General features: G+C 39.8%; 1 protein-coding gene across 1 annotated transcript in view; it reads right to left on the minus strand.

The window, feature by feature from the left end:
* Positions 1 to 18,207, minus strand: part of dnaaf11 (dynein axonemal assembly factor 11) — a 93,053-nt gene that overhangs the window by 46,585 nt on the left and 28,261 nt on the right. Inside the window, exons 6-7 of the mRNA XM_039753986.1 lie at positions 14,028 to 14,204; positions 10,926 to 11,003 (exon numbers count right to left, since the gene is read on the minus strand). Coding sequence (XP_039609920.1) covers positions 10,926 to 11,003; positions 14,028 to 14,204 — 255 coding nt within the window. The remainder of the gene's footprint in view (positions 1 to 10,925; positions 11,004 to 14,027; positions 14,205 to 18,207) is intronic.

Consider the following 18,207-nt stretch of genomic DNA (forward strand, 5'->3'; position numbering starts at 1 on the left):
GTATGGAAAAACTCATCATAATACTTTGTTGGATAGTCACCTTATGAAAATATCTTGACTATACTGTACACGATGTTCTCCTCTCCTGCTAAATGAATCTTAGCCTGGACAGGTCTATTCATTCTTTACATTTAAGTCGACCCACTTAAAGGTTTTCCAATGCTGTATCTGTCCTGCCGTCTATATAAACTCAGGGAACTCCAGTTTCTGTATTCCATCTTGTCTGAAGAAGGGGCCTGAGTTGCCTCAAACGTTTGCTTATTGTCATTTTTTTTAGTTAGCCAATAAAAGGGGTCACTTTGCTTGACTTCTCACTACATGTATAACACGGTACATCACCCTAGTACTATACAGTATGTGATGAAATTAAAACATTTGGAACAGATGACCCTGCATGGTCAAAGCAGCCCCTTCAAATTTATCAAAATTTGAGTTTTTGGCTTCACTATGTTTAGGCCTCAGAAACACAGATTTATAACCAACACAGACATTTGATTTTTTTTTTCCTTATTCAGATAACTGTATGGGCTTTCTGAAAAAGCTGTAAACAAAAAATTAACGGTATCAGGGTTTGAACAGCAGATTTCTCAAATCCAAAAAATCATCTTGAATTTCCAGAGCACCCTAACAATGAGTGGGAATGTGCAGATATTTTTTTTTCAATATTGGTCATTTATTCTACATTGTCCCTTCTTTCTCCAAACACAAACCTTACTTTTCTTATGCAAATCTTTCACGTTTATTTTCCATCCTGCGCCAAGTGTCAGTAATGCTAATCAGTAAGTTATCAAATTGTCAAACTCTTTTTCATGTCAAATGATATGAACGGAGGATGCGATTCTCCGTAGCCAAATGAGTAGCCAGTCCTCGAAGACACCACCGTGACATCCCTACTGAAGATGGCAGACTCGAGAGTCATCCGGGCGTCTGGTGATGACGGTCCATTGACTGTCTGAATGTTCAGCACTGAAGCAGCAACTGAGCTCCTGCCCTGTCACCATCACAAACTCCGAAAGGATCAAATACATCCCTCATATTAGGCCACTGTCCTGCAGGAGGCCATGTTGGGTGCATGTCTGATGAAAAATGTTGGATTGGTGTGATTCGTGACAAGAGTGAGGTGGAATCGGACATCCTGATATGTTTCATGCATCCAGACCATCATGCCCAGTCTCTCCATTGGCCACCTAGTGATGTTATTTGTTGGGTGCCATTCCAGTGTGTCATTCCACTGCTCGGTGCACCTACAATGGTCAGTGGGAGGCTACGGGACCACCTTGATCTCTGTGTTTTTTTTTGTTTTTTTTGAAGTTTATTGACTTTATTAAAATCAAATAACATTCCATACAAATAAGTCAAGTTTTATTAAAATAGGTTCAAAACAAATCAACCCCCAACCATGAGAAAGAGAGCTAGGCCCAAACTTCCATCCATCCCGCTATATCCTAACTACAGGGTCACGGGGTTCTGCTGGAGCCAATCCCAGCCAACACAGGGCACAAGGCAGGAAACAAACCCTGGACAGGTCCCCAACCCACCGCAGGGCACAGCCCAAACTTTAAAACTAGTAAAAATAAGTATATAGATAAATAAATGAATAAACATAAATAGAATAAAAAAAAAGAGGGGAGAGAATCTGCTTCCTCAATTTAAATGCTTATTCTAAGATATTATTGATGAGAACCTGCCAGGTTTTGAAAAAGTTTTGTACAGATCCTCTAAGTAAGAATTTGATTTTTTCCAATTTCAAATAGTATATAACATCAGTTACCCACTGACTTGACTTAATAGTGAAGTAAAGGTAATTACAGTTTGTTTGTCCTTCTCCACTTTAAGACCCTCTTGTGAGCCCACCAGACACAGCTGTTAATGGATTAGACGAGATTGTGGCAACCCGGCTATCTGATGGGCATTGAAAGATTTTTGTTCAAAATGTTGTTAATTTGGTGCAGGCCCAGAACACGTGGCCCAGTGAGGCTGGAGCTCGATTTCAATGTTCACAGGTCGAGTCTTGCCCTGGATGCATTTTTAACAGTTTGAGCCCACCTAACACAGGTGTTAACAGATTAGGAGGGATTGTGACCCCAAGGCTGTCTGAAAGGCATTTAAAACATGTGGCCCAGTGAGGCTGGAGCTCGATTGCAACGTTTGTAGGTTGGATCTCACCCTGGAAACATTTTGGACAATTTTAAAAGAGACAGATGTGTTCGATAGATAATTTTGAGTTGAATAATGGTATGCTTTGTGCATATGGAGCTCGAGTGAATTCTGGGCATGGCTACCTTCCACTCCGTTTCTGAAATGTTGAGTGAGAGATCCTTTTCCCACTGTACTCTGGGATCTGTGAAAGGGAGGGACTGTAAAATGGTTTTATATATTACGGAAATGCTGTCCGAGTCCTCAAGACTGATCAATATTTTTTCCGGCATAGAGGTAGGTAGTGAAACCACCTTGATCTCAAAGACAAAGACGCCCGACACTCTGCACTGGGATTGAAACAGAAAAGAAATGGGTTATAGTCCTACAGCAATACCGACATGTTAACATTTCATGATAACGAGAGTCGTATTTAGGGATAAATCAAGCAGCTGTTGTTCATGTGTGGCGTTTAACGTGTCTTTGCCGATTTTCTTTTTTTTCCATTAATTCTCGACCCCAAGTTAGTGCGACAAAGAGCTTGATGATTATCATTACTGACAAATGGTTAATGTTTAGAATGGAAAATAGCAATGAAAGCTTCACATTAGAAAAGCAAGACATGTTTTATGAGAAAGAAGGGACCGTGTAGGATAGAGGAAAAATAATTTTAAAAATGTCTGGACATTCCTACGGTGCATTAACTCTCTTAGGGTTAATTATTTTGATTCCCTTTTCTCCCAGGGCTGAATATTTTTCCAAAAAATCAATAGCTTCATACACAAATCAACATAACACACTTATTTATGACAAACTAGGAGACTTTGCCCCTTGCTCTCTTCACTCGCCAACCCTCGGGCTTGTGCTACGTGCCAGCCTCTTTGCGGTTCTGCTGTTCGCGTATGGGGATGCAGATGTACAATTTAAACAGATTTTTAATTTTCATGGGAATTGTTACATATGCATCAATGCAACGTATAACTACCCATGATTGAATTTCGTTTCTCTCTCTCTATTAAATGAAACAACTTTTTTGAATGTTATGCTCTGAGATTCGTTAATTGTCTTTGCAAAAGCTATTCTAACGGGAAACTGTTAACATTTTAATACAAATGGCATATCAAGATCTCCTTTGTTGTGTAATGTTATCCCCTGAAGATGTACTACATTACCTTTCTTGGATACATCCAACAGTAATTCATGCAGTGGAAGACCGGATGGTGTTAACGGTTGTAGATATTCCTCGTGATGTTGTAAGTTGATGTTTTCATCTTCCACACCATCACCACCAACTGTTTCAGCAGAGTCTACTGCAGGGGTGCCCAATGCGTCGATCTCGATCGACTGGTAGATCGGAAAGGTAGTGCAGGCAGATCACGTTGCATTCAAAAAGATTTTTTTTTTAAATGTTAGTCTATCATATACTGTATCCTCCCTATGGACGTACAGGGCGGCCAGTCTGAGATCTCTTTTCTTCTAACACACTGGTCATCCCGCACGCACGATTAAACACGCGAGCTACTACAAAACTCCGGCTATCTAAGTAATCTAGTTAGCCTTCCAATTTATATTGACTAAAATATTGATTAAAAAAAATTGTTGTTTATGGGCTAGATGTGGAATTGGAAGAGGATTTTTTTCTCTCACAATGTCACAATCGAAGTGCGTTTGCCTGATCTGTCAATCTATCACTGCTATTCCAAAGAAGGAAAATGTGGAAAGGCACTTTCGAACTGTTCATTAAAACTACGAAACTGACTTCCTTCCGAAAAGCGATCTGAGGAAGAGAAAGGAGGGGGAACTACACTGAAAAAAGTCTAACATTGATGTTGTTCATTCAACGTAAATTTTCTCTTTCATGCAACCCCTTAACGCGCACACGTACCGGTCCTGGGACATAACAGCGTTTTGACGACGTCACAGCCATGTGTGCATGCCCATCTGCCATGCATCTCGACACCCTACCCATCAAATGAAACTTCAAAGTCTCGTCTTACCGATGATATAAACCATTTTGACACACAACAACCACAGCACTGACACTAAAGCCTTTTTTACAGAGAAGTACATACTTTTAAGAGTTGACTTTCCCTACCTTTGAAGACCCTCTGCAAGTCAAACATCAATATTTCCGAGCAGTATTGATCTCATTCTGTCCGTAAGGCTCCAGCGAATATAATCCAGTAAAACGATTAGGTCCAAAACACACGATATATCCTCAAAGGGACAAAAACTCCAGAAAACGTTTCATAACTTGAGACTAGCTACATCATTTTTTTTCATTTCTATTGATCATATCAGACGTAATTTGTTTCTGTCGGCGATAACCATGCTACAGCATGTTACACGGAAGTGTTAGCTTCTGATTGACACCTAAGTTGGCCAATTACGACGGGTCTGGGGTTGACTGGCACCTCGTATAGCCAACGAGTGTCACAGACAGCTGAACGATGACGTACAACTCCAAACCATGGTAGAATCTACCAGTTTGATTGGACACTGTGAGTGTCACTACAAACTTACAGCCAATGAGAAGCTGAGCATTTTGATATGTAACTTGCCATACTAACTTGTAAACAAAACGATCGGAGCTGCGCGAAGGTGGCATTTGTGCCAGTCTGCAGACTTGGTGCGTTATTGTGATTTCACCAAGTTTTTTCGCATTTTAAATATGGATAAAAGTACAGATAAACGTAAATACACTCTCGATTAAATATTAGAGGCATGTACGTGGCGTGAAAGTAATCAATCGGCCCAGGAGACGTCTAATGGCAGAGAGCGACATGTGACACGCCCTTGTGCTTTCTGCTTGCTAGGGATTGCTGCCATCAAGTGGCACATGGAAAAACGCTGAGCTGTGTTGTAACAGTTTGTAAAAGAAATGTATATAGTTTGTGTGCATTTTATAAAAAAAAAAATAAAAAATAAAAAATATATATATATTTTTGGCCCATAAGACTTGTATTGAGTATTTTTATATTGAAATGTGTATTTTTTATTGTTTTTATTATTTTTATAACTAATAGAGTGACACTGTGTGTAGATATAGATTCCTTTAGGTGTAAGCTTTCAGTAGAGCCCTCATTGATATCTGTGGGTTGAAGCATTCAAAGTTATTACACTTTTAACATACGGTCCAAAATGTGGATAATGGTCCCTCTAAAAAGCACCTGGACATGCCCACATAAAAACTGGTGTAAAAATGTCATTTTGACAGGTATTCTTTTCAAATTTGAAATGTGAGTAGTCAACAAGTTATTCTGTTGGTACATAGTGTGTTTCTGTCCCCACCTACCTACTGCAGCTTTATTTTCCTTTATTTTCATAAAAAAACTTAGGCGAGAACAAAAAAATTGTTTTTTTTGTGAGTTCTAATGTGCATAACTTTTGATCAGTCACACCTACAGTGATTCTGAGGGTGAAACTAGAGAATGTTACCTTTACAAAGAGACCAAACATGTGTTTATACTCCAGATAGTTCAATAACAGCAATGATTCTAATTTGGAGAGGTCGAATTACAAGCGATTTAGCAAAAATGACCCCGCTTGAGAAGGGGAATTATGATTAGTCATTTAGTGTTGCAGCTTGAAATATTTAGTTTCAGATCTCAATCAAAGTAAAAAAAATTGTTTGTACCAAATTAAGTTATCGTGGAGAGAATAAACGTAAAAATCCTATTTCATTTAACTTAATATTTTTGGTTGTTCATGTGCTGTGTTTGAGGGGCCGTTTGTATATTCTTTCGGTCAAACTTTCCAGTTTGATGGCTTTCCAACTTCCAAAAAAGAAGAACAACTTAAAAAATAGATTTACTTCAGTAAAAAACAAGTGAATTGCACCCAATCACTCTAAATGATTTGCCTCAACTTAAAAATTGTGGGATCAATAAGCTAAAAAGAATTATATTGGTTCAGATTGAAAATATTAAGTGTGAATCATCACATTTTTTTTTCAGTATAAAATCGCAGTTGAGACGCAATGGAAGGCGTGTGCGCAACTTGACAGCATACGCTACAGAGCAGATTGAAAATTGTCTGTCAGACTTTATCTAATTGAAAAAAAGTAACGATTCGAGTGTTGCCCAATGTAGCCGTGTAAGAGTAGCGTTTCTTCTTCACAAATGTACTCAAGTAAAAAGTATGGTGCAGTAAAACTACTCTTAGAAGTATAATTTTTTTATTTTAATGCAGGTAGATCATTTTGACCTGGTCATTTTAAAAGTAGCTCACAAGCCGAAAAAGTGTGGGCACCCTTGGTCTACTGATACGCATTTAACTAATTTGCCGTGTAACCGATCAACTATTTTTACATTCATTCGTTTGACTTCATCATTCTTCCGTGCTAGGATTGCCCGTGTACTCATTTTTTCTTTTGATAATCCTGAGTGGTGAAATTCTTCAATAAGATTTGGACATAATACATCTTCTTTAATTGGGAACTTAAAGTGAGGAAAATGTAAACGTTTATAAGAGCTGAGAGCGCAGGAAGTGTGTCTCACAAAAGCATTCACATGAATGAGAGGCGAGAGGGCCTTGGTCTTGTTTGAAAACGGTTGATAGGAGGGCGCGACTTGAAAAAAATCTCATGGCCAAAGTCTCGTCTCGCCGGACATGAAAAAATCTTTTCCAAAAAGTCTCGAAGGATTTTTTTTTATGTAATAGAGAGATGTCACTCTGCTTTATGTTCCATGAGCCTCTACAGTATGTAAATTCCCATACCGGCTTGTCTCATCACTCATAAGCTCAAAGGCATCTTTCTGGGGAAAAAAAAAACAGCTTGAAGTAGTCGAGTGGCTGGTAATCTGTAGTGTCCACTAGCATGCCATGTCATTTGAAGTTCAGTTGCCAGCTTGCCTCCCACGGATCTATGTCTGTGTAGTTCTCCCAGGTTGAACGTTGCTGTAAACGCACTACAGTACAATCAGCTGGAGACCGATCATCTGATGCAGGTACCGGTCTTTCATTTTTGATTTCCAACTCATGGAGTTTGATAAGTTAGAATTAGAATTAGAATTAGAATTAGAACAATCTAGACGAGAACAGGCCATTCAGCCCAACAAAGCTCGCCAGTCCTATCCACTTGCTTCCTCCAAGAAAACATCAAGTCGAGTTTTGAAAGTCCCTAACGTCTTACTGTCTACCACACTACTTGGTAACTTATTCCAAGTGTCTATCGTTCTTTGTGTAAAGAAAAACTTCCTAATGTTTGTGCGAAATTTACCCTTAACAATTTTCCAACTGTGTCCCCGTGTTCTTGATGAGCTCATTTTAAAATACAAGTCTCGATCCACTGTACTAATTCCCTTCATAATTTTAAACACTTCAATCATGTCACCTCTTAATCTTCTTTTGCTTAAACTGTAAAGGCTCAGCTCTTTTAATCTTTCCTCATAATTCAACCCCTGTAGACCTGGAATCAGCCTAGTCGCTCTTCTCTGGACCTTTTCTAGTGCTGCTATGTCCTTTTTGTAGCCTGGAGACCAAAACTGCACACAGTACTCAAGATGAGGCCTCACCAGTGCATTATAAAGGTTGAGCATAACCTCCTGTGACTTGTACTCCACAGATCGTGCTATATAACCTAACATTCTGTTAGCCTTCTTAATGGCTTCTGAACACTGTTTGGAAGTTGATAGCTTGGAGTCCACTATGACTCCTAAATCCTTCTCATAAGGTGTACTCTCGATTTTTCGACCGCCCATTGTGTATTCAAACCTAATATTTTTACTTCCTATGTGTAATACTTTACATTTACTGACATTAAATTTCATCTGCCACAAATCTGCCCAAGCCTGTCTGCTATCCAAGTCCTTCTGTAATGATATAACGGATTCCAAATTATCTGCTAATCCACCTATCTTGGTATCATCTGCAAACTTAACCAGCTTGTTACTTATATTCCTATCTAAATCATTTATATATATTAAAAATAGCAGCGGCCCTAGCACTGACCCCTGTGGAACACCACTCTTAACATCGGCCAGTTCTGATGAGGTTCCTCGCACCATCACCCTCTGCTTCCTGTGTCTGAGCCAATTCTGCACCCATCTAAAAACATCACCCTGAATTCCCACTTCTTTTAACTTGATGCCCAACCTCTCATGTGGCACCTTATCAAATGCTTTCTGAAAGTCCAGATAAATAATCTCATCTGCTCCACTTTGATCGTATCCTTTTGTTGCCTCCTCATAGAATTCCAACATGTTAGTAAAACACGACCTCCCCCTTCTGAACCCATGCTGACTGTTCAGAATAACTCCTGTCTGTGTAGTGTCTGTGTAGTCCTCTCAGGCGAACATTGCCATAGGCACATCAGCTGGGGACCGACTTTCGTTTTTGCATCAGAATCAGATTTCAATAAGTCAGAGTCCGATTCGGCAATAATACGCAATAGATAAAAAAAACACGCATGGAGTATTTTGCTTTGCGCATTCACTTTGCTCTTGTGCCCGATGTCGATGCCATTCTAAACGTTGTTTACACTATGCTACTCACGCACATGCAGGGATTCAACATCAAGTCAATGAGTCTAACAGTCCTCCTAGCAAAGAGGGTCTACCTATATATTGTAACGGTGAGTTTTAGCAACATGTACAGGTTTTTTTTTCACTTTCTGTCCCTAAATGTTGACTTTAGTCGACATCCGCCCTCAACCCCTTATGTCTACAAAAGTCGACATCTGCCGTAAAAAAAAAAAAGAGTTAAGCTGGTCTGAACATTAGACCCCAAAATGATTTTTTCACATTTGAGAGGTGTGCTGGTGTTATACTAAGGTTGTTATAATATTAAGAATTGTGTCATTATATCTGTTTTAGATCTCTTTAAATGTATTTTTCATTCTTTTTCTGTATAACATGCCATGAAGAGCTGAGCCAGCTTTAGCACAGGGTGTCAACTTTCAGAAGTGCTGGGATAGGCAAAGCATAAAGATAGACAAGAACAGCTGTTGTCAGCCCTAAAAGGCCTAAGTGTTATATGATCTGACTGTCTGCTGCTTAGCCTAAGTTTGCCTACCTTGTTTGGCATTGTACTGGGGGATGTGGTCGTGTGGACACAATATAAAAGAACGCTGAAACCTTGCCAAGCTTTGAAGACCTGCGGGAGTGTAAGACATAGACTCCAACGGCACCTCCGTTGTGACAGAAAAAAAAGCCATTTCTACACGACCAAATCCCCGTGGTTAGAAAAGAAATGTGACTGGTCTTCCCTGTCATTTTAAAGCAACGTAAGCCGCATTAAACAAGCTAAGTATATTCTGTATTTTCTGTGACTTTGTCGCCGCCTATCGCCGAAAAGAGGGATATCGCCGTTATCATTTATACTTATTTAACTAAAGGGTTATTAAAACGCCGCAATATAAAAGAACATATTTCCACGGAGCTAAACACTCCCATCGGAAACAGCTGGTCAAACCCTGATGCAGTTTCTTATTTGTTCAGAATCTTTTTGAAAAGCCCTGTGTGGGCATCTAAACATAGAAAAAAAAAAAATGTCAGTAGGCCATATCAGTTGGACGTCTGCTTTCTGAAAGCCTAAACGTGGTAAAGCCAAAGACGTAAAATTTGTTTGTTTTTTTTTTTTTTCTTCACTTTTCAAGGTCTACTCTTACCAAGCGGACCAAACATTTTGATTTTGTTAGATACTACGCCTATAAAGGCACCGGTTTGCAAAACTTGAGCCTACTAGGCGGTTTCGTTCTTGAGATTCGGTCTTGTGAGACTGATGACAAAATAAAGCCACGTGAAAATTTGACACCTCCCTCCCCTCACAAAACTGGCTGTATCTCGGAAATTATTGGTCTTGCTTCAAAATTATTTTACTGGGCGTCTCCTGGATAACATGGGTACACCAAAGTGTGTGGGATTTCTGGAAAAATCGGATAATTTGACATGAAATGACGCAATTATTGCTAATAACATTCACTACACTCTTATTGCCTCTCGTTTCTTCTTTCGTTATCACTTGTGTACACTGGGATTACCCTTTTAGTGCCAGCAGTGGTGTGCTGGGGAGGCAGCATAAAGAAGAACAAACTGGTGAGGAAGGCAGGCTCTATTGTAGGCACGGAGCTGGACAGTTTGACATCCGTGGCGGAGCGACGGGCGCTGAGCAGACTCCTGTCAGTCATGGAGAATCCACTGAACAGGATCATCTCCAGACAGAGGAGCAGCTTCAGCGACAGACTGCTGTCACCGTCCTGCTCACTGACAGACTGAGGAGACCCCACACTATGTGACTCGGGGGGGTAAACGTTAACATTATACAAAGTTATTGTCTGTTATACCTGCATTGTGAGAATCCTAAATCCAAAGAGGACTGTTTCATTTATGTTAGGTAGAATGCCCAGAGGGGACTGGGTGGTCTCATGGTCTGAAATCCCTGCAGATTTTATTTTTTCTCCAGCCGTCTGGAGTTTTTTTGTTTTTTCTGTCCCCCCTGGCCATTGAACCTTACTCTTATTCGATGTTAATTAATGTTGATTTATTTTGTTTTATAATTGTGTCTTTCATTTTTCTATTCTTTAATATGTAAAGCACTTTGAGCTACTGTTTGTACGAAAATGTGCTATAGAAATAAATGTTGTTGTTGTTAAATGTTGTTCATTGTTATCACTTTTTAATTTAATATTGTTTATCATCAGTATGCTGCTCCTGGAGTATGGGAATTTCCCCTTGGAATTAATAAAGTATCATCTATCTATCTGTCTATCTATTACAGTTCTCTTTGTTCATCTGGCTGACTAACTAACTGTAACTGAAATGATCTGTGGGTTCTTTTGACTTACGTACTTTGGCTCGTTTACGTTCAACGCTCGTCCATCTGCAGTGATCAGCGTCCTCGGTGGCTTCTTCTTTTTAGTCGCTTCACTAAAACAAAGGTAAGATAAACAAAAAAAATAAAAATAAAAAATGTCAGACAATACCAAGATCCATCGATTGGTCACTTTCACTGAAGTCAGTGCTTCTCAACATTCAGTCCTCACGAATGCCCTCTAGCTGCAGGTTTCTGTCCCAAACCATTTCTTCTCTAAATTGTATTCCTACCTTAATTAAGCAAAATGTTCTCTCCCACTTTCTATGTGTTTTGCAACCATCCAAACATTACAAACTGGTTTTTGGTATAGTTTTCCAAAATGAAGCAGAAATTCAAACGTGCTAGATGGAGAAGAATTTGTTCACTTTGGTTTAGGCAATGCTTCAGTTTAGGAGCTGCAAAAATGCATCCATGACTCGTTTACTCTTAAGTAACAAGACGTGAACAAAGGCTTCTTCTGGTGTTAATAACTCTTACATAGACAGCATTAGTAAAGTGGATATTCATCTGTGCAATACGGGCTACTAAAATATCTTCACTTGGAATGCTCAGAGGTGAAATAAATGAGACACGTTTCTCTTGATGCGGCATACTTCAGGATGAGAAATGGGAATTCTTCGTATTTATAAGTCGTTTTAACAGCATATCAAATGCTTCACACACAGACATGAAGAACCCATTTAGCAGATGGTTTATAAGTTTAAAGAAGACCAAAAAAAGCCTTTGCTAAGGTCTTGTTACATAAGACTAAAAGAGTAAGATGTATTTCTGCAGTAAGTAAACTAAAGTGTTACCTTTTCTTTTTTCTTATTTTTTTTTGTTCTAATTGTCTAAACAAGTGTTTCTCAAACTTGATCCTGAGGACTTCCTGTGACTGCAGGTTTTTTTTTAATCAGTGAATTTGGACAGTGGGAGGAAACCCAAGCAGACACGGGGAGAACATGCAAACTCCATGCAGGGAGGACCCGGGAAGCGAACCCAGGTCTCCTTACTGTGAGTCAGCAGCGCTATCACTGTGCCACCGCATCATCATTTGTATGACCATGCGCCACCCAAACAAATATTGCGATTGTTGTTGTCACTCTCTCTCTGGTGACACTATTTCATTCCAACAAACAATCTATTTTGTCTGTTTCAACACACGGTAAGTAGAATTTTAGGGCCTCTCTTTGCTGTTTTTTTATCCCATGGATTCACAATTGATCTCCCTTTCAAATGGATGATGTCTGGTGAGGAGATCACTTTGAAGTTTTTAAGTCATAACTAGTTAGTGTACTTGGCACCTGGCAAAATTACTCTCATACTAAAAGGGATCTTGGAACCATTAGGTATATTCTGGGCTGGGGTGCACTACAAGACCACTAAAAGAGAGTCCAAAGGCCAGTACCGCCGCTCCCTATACATAGAGTATGCAATCTGCGTAGGGCACCAACTCCCAGGGGGGCACCATCCCAGCTGCTCAAATAAATTGTTTTTATATATTATAATAAGAAATTAATATTAATAATATACATATACAAATAAACAAAAATATAAACATATATATTGCATTTTACGGTGAACACAGAGTAGGCTAAGCACACGTGATGATGCGCACGGCGCACCCTCACCTCTGTTACGGCTGCCTATTTGGCCAAAAATGATAATAATTGAACAATATGCCTGGTCCTGGAAAAAGACATCAACAGTCCGGCACCGAGAAACGAAAGAAAAAAAAAAGACCCAAGATGAAGCCCGTGCATCACTTTCAGGTACGTTCATAATCCTGTGAAACTTTATTTTATTCTGTCGACGTTAATAATGTGTTTTAATGTCGGTAATAATTTCACGACTAACGCATCTTTCTTAATATGAATACAAGCAGATCTAAATAAACAAAATGACTTAAAATGCATTATATTAAAACACAGAGGCAATTATGATTATTGATTAATAATGACCATATGGTGTCATTAAGTAGGTTTTTTTTTTATTATTTTATTTTTACTTCCGTAATATTTGGGGGCAGCACGGTGGCGCAGTGGGTAGCGCTGCTGCCTTGCAGTTAGGAGACCCGGGTTCGCTTCCCGGGTCCTCCCTGCGTGGAGTTTGCATGTTCTCCCCGTGTCTGCGTGGGTTTCCTCCCACAATCCAAAGACATGCAGGTTAGGTGGATTGGCGATTCTAAATTGGCCCAAGTGTGTGCTTGGTGTGTGGGTGTGTTTGTGTGTGTCCTGCGGTGGGTTGGCACCCTGCCCAGGATTTGGTTCCTGCCTTGTGCCCTGTGTTGGCTGGGATTGGCTCCAGCAGACCCCCGTGACCCTGTATTCGGATTCAGCGGGTTAGAAAATGGATGGATGGATATTTGGGGGAGGGGGCACAAAAGTAAATTTCTGCTTAGGGCACCCATTTGGCCAGCAGCGGCCCTGCCAAAGGCTAATGCTGGAAGAATATGGAGTTCATGACTAAGCAGGTGTACAATTAGTTGAGATTCTTAAAGATCAGAATGTCAAGATTTTTTAAGAATTTTACAATGTGAGGGTCCAACTCCACCAGGAAATCTACTTCTGATTATATAAAGAACCAAAAGGAGCAGTCATGTCCCGTAAAGACAGCACTAGATGTCCATATAGTTTCATATGCGAAAGCACTTTGGTCAAATCCGTAAGTGTCACAGGAGTTGGGGTATGGAGATCCAATGTTCCTCCTGGGCACTAGATGGCATATAATCAAGTAGGTTCCAGGAATGCCTAATCCTCTTCCAATAAGAGAATACCCTAAGGAAGTAATGCCAGCCTCTATCTTTTTGCCCTAAGAACATAAGACATTTACCAAACAAAAGGCGACCATTCAGTCCATTGAGCTTGTTTATTCTGATAATAGTTAAGCTGCCCCAATATCTCAAGGTTTCCCTTGTGCCCCTGGTGGATTCTATTTTTTTGGTCACCACATGGAGTCGTGTCATGCAGGGTTGCCATATCATTGCCAATGCAATTCTCTCTAGTTGGTGGCACCGTTGCCTATTGCAATCCCATGCCAGCCGGGCACCACTTCACAATACAAATTCTCAGGCATGGCTCTCACAGTAGACATACAACCTTTGTGCCTCTTTAGCCTTGCGCTTCTCCTCCATGTGCCTGTGGGTTTCAATCCTGGACTCGGGAGTAAACTGCGTTGGCTTCTCCCAGAATTCCTTGTCACTCTCCTCTTCATGAGTGTCACTGATGTGCTCTTCCTCAGTCTGGACTTTTTCAGGCAATTTTCCTTCCTTATTGCTGCACCAGGGAAAAAAATAAATAAATTAATAAATCCTTATATATAATTTGACACAATCCTTATGTATGGTGTTCGCGTCAATACCTCGACTCAATACAAGTTAGAACCATGCAATGGGACTCTGCCTCTGTATTTAGAACATTACGTGACAAACGTGGACGCAGTATTGCATGATTGGCTAAGAATTTTCGAATGCTTCAGTGACGCCGCTGGACGGCCGAGCATAGTAAGTCGGTGTTGCTTCGAGCAGATTACAGTAAGTTCAGCTGGTTTTTGGAACGTTACTTTCGTCGACTGACTTAAACCCTTCGACAGTAATTTAGAATGTATTGCCATTTGCTTGGTACATCGAAATCTATCTTTGGGCAGTTCGGTTTTGGCATCCGTCTTTCTGACATCTATTGGCAAACTGAGTAATGACGGCTGTGTATTAGCAACGGTCAATGTTTAAATTTTAGCCAGATCTAAAATGACCATACCAACATAATTATTACTCCGACTCTTATTAGAGTCGTAAAATACGGTTTGTTTTGAAAATTTGTTTGTCGGAAAAAATCAAATAAGGTGCGCCAAAGAGCTGAGTTCACGTCTCGCAGCCCTGTTTAAACGGGAAGCTCTTCGTTACATTGGCCGAAGATAGATAGATAGATAGATAGATAGATATGAAAGGCACTATATAATAGATAGATAGATAGATAGATAGATAGATAGATAGATAGATAGATAGATAGATAGATAGATAGATAGATATGAATGGCACTATATAATAAATAAATAATTTAATATTGTCCTTTATGTATGCTGTTACTGGAGTATGTGAATTTCACCTTGGGATTAATAAAGTATCTATCTATTGATATTAAAGGCACTATATTAGATAGATAGATAGATATGATAGGCATTATATAATAGATAGATATTCACAATATTATTATATTAATATTTTAAGCACAAATCAGTGCCATGATAACAAAATCATTTCAAGGACTTAAAAAAAAAATAATAATTCTTTGCAGAGAAAGTATGGATTTAGAGAAAGTATGGGGTCCCAGTCACTAGTAAATACATAAATAAATGGTGAAAGGTGCACCTCATTTAATGCAACCTTGCACGTGATGTCTGGGCTAATTGGCACTAAACTAGATGAGCCTTAGCAATGGCAATGGAGCACTTGTAACACGGTTCATGTGGGCATGGAAGACAGCTTAAAGGCTTGGGTGATGGTAATTCTCCACCGAGACAGGAGATGGCGCTGTGTAGAAACAGGAAGAATAAAGGCTTTCCACCTCTGACATCACTTCTGGAGTCCCACCACCTGGACCTGCCTCTTCCTCCCAGAATGCCGCATAACTGGAAGAGTCCCAGCTTCCCAGCCAACAACTCTTAAGTAGCTGGTTACATAATGGATGGAACAAACTATTTCTAAATGTAACAATGCAGACTGTCTATCTTATTGTAATAATAATAATAATAATAATAATAATAATAATAATAATATTAGATTTTATTTATAACGCACTTTTCATTGACAAAATCTCAAAGTGCTACAACAACAGCAAAACCACAAAGTTTAAAAGACTTAGAGATTTACAATCTCAGCAGTTATATGCTTTCCTAAATAAAAAAGTCTTCAAATTTGCTTTATAAGTGTCCAGGTTTTGTGTAGTTCTCTGTTCAACAGGGAGCTGATTCCAAAGCTGTGGGGCAGCAGATCAAAAAGCTCGACCCCCCATAGTACGGAGCTTAGTAAGGGGAGTCTGAAGCTGCATGCTGCCAGATGATCTGAGGATCCGATTGGAAGTTTGTAAGTGAATCAAATCTTGAAGGTAAGAAGGTGCCTGGCCATAGATACAGTGGTGTGAAAAACTATTTGCCCCCTTCCTGATTTCTTATTCTTTTGCATGTTTGTCACACAAAATGTTTCTGATCATCAAAACACATTTAACCATTAGTCAAATATAACACAAGTAAACATAAAATGCAGTTTTTAAATGATGGTTTTTATTATTTAGGGAGAAAAAATCCAAACCTACATGGCCCTGTGTGAAAAAGTAATTGCCCCCTGAACCTAATAACTGGTTGGGCCACCCTTAGCAGCAATAACTGCAATCAAGCGTTTATGATAACTTGCAAGGAGTCTTTACAGCTCTGGAGGAATTTTGGCCCACTCATCTTTGCAGAATTGTTGTAATTCAGCTTTATTTGAGGGTTTTCTAGCATGAACCGCCTTTTTAAGGTCATGCCATAGCATCTCAATTGGATTCAGGTCAGGACTTTGACTAGGCCACTCCAAAGTCTTCATTTTGTTTTTCTTCAGCCATTCAGAGGTGGATTTGCTGGTGTGTTTTGGGTCATTGTCCTGTTGCAGCACCCAAGATCGCTTCAGCTTGAGTTGACGAACAGATGGCGGACATTCTCCTTCAGGATTTTTTGGTAGACAGTAGAATTCATGGTTCCATCTATCACAGCAAGCCTTCCAGGTCCTGAAGCAGCAAAACAACCCCAGACCATCACACTACCACCACCATATTTTACTGTTGGTATGATGTTCTTTTTCTGAACTGCTGTGTTCCTTTTACGCCAGATGTAACGGGACATTTGCCTTCCAAAAAGTTCAACTTTTGTCTCATCGGTCCACAAGGTATTTTCCCAAAAGTCTTGGCAATCATTGAGATGTTTCTTAGCAAAATTGAGACGAGCCCTAATGTTCTTTTTGCTTAACAGTGGTTTGCGTCTTCGAAATCTGCCATGCAGGCCGTTTTGCCCAGTCTCTTTCTTATGGTGGAGTCGTGAACACTGACCTTAATTGAGGCAAGTGAGGCCTGCAGTTCTTTAGACGTTGTCCTGGGGTCTTTTGTGACCTCTCGAATGAGTCGTCTCTGCGCTCTTGGGGTAATTTTGGTCGGCCGGCCACTCCTGGGAAGGTTCACCACTGTTCCATGTTTTTGCCATTTGTGGATAATGGCTCTCACTGTGGTTCGCTGGAGTCCCAAAGCTTTAGAAATGGCTTTATAACCTTTACCAGACTGATAGATCTCAATTACTTCTGTTCTCATTTGTTCCTGAATTTCTTTGGATCTTGGCATGATGTCTAGCTTTTGAGAAGCTTTTGGTCTACTTCTCTGTGTCAGGCAGCTCCTATTTAAGTGATTTCTTGATTGAAACAGGTGTGGCAGTAATCAGGCCTGGGGGGGCTACGGAAATTGAACTCAGGTGTGATACACCACAGTTAGGTGATTTTTTAACAAGGGGGCAATTACTTTTTCACACAGGGCTATGTAGGTTTGGATTTTTTTTCTCCCTAAATAATAAAAACCATCATTTAAAAACTGCATTTTGTGTTTACTTGTGTTATATTTGACTAATGGTTAAATGTGTTTGATGATCAGAAACATTTTGTGTGACAAACATGCAAAAGAATAAGAAATCAGGAAGGGGGCAAATAGTTTTTCACATCACTGTACATTTATGGATTAATAGAAGAATTTTGTACTCAATCCGGGAGGAAACAGGGAGCCAATGAAGTGATTTGAGGATGGGAGTAATATGTTCGAATTTCCTTACTCTTAGTAGGATTCTTGCAGCACTATTTTGGATATATTGAAGCTTTTGTATGTCCTTGGTATGAATACCCGCAAAAAGTCCATTGCAGTAGTCCAGCCTTGAGGAGATAAAGGCATGGACAAGTTTCTCTGCATCTGGGAGGGTTAAGAGGGGGCGGAGTTTGGAGATTTTTCGTAGAAGGTAAAACGATGTCTTACACACGTGTTTTATGTGGTCACTGAAGGTCAACTGTGGATCAAGCCGAACCCCCAGATTAGTGACTGTGGAAGAAAGAGTAATGACCCGGCTGTCAAAAGTGAACTGGAGTATTGGAAAAGAACGAATCTGGTGTGGGGTGAAAACAAGAAGTCCCTCCGTTTTATTGCTATTCAGCTGTAGAAAATTGCTGTTCATCCAAGCCTTTATCTCCTCCAGGCATGTAGTAAGATGTAATATGGC

Source organism: Polypterus senegalus, chromosome 5 (genome assembly GCF_016835505.1).
Source record: "Polypterus senegalus isolate Bchr_013 chromosome 5, ASM1683550v1, whole genome shotgun sequence".
NCBI lineage: Eukaryota > Metazoa > Chordata > Cladistia > Polypteriformes > Polypteridae > Polypterus > Polypterus senegalus.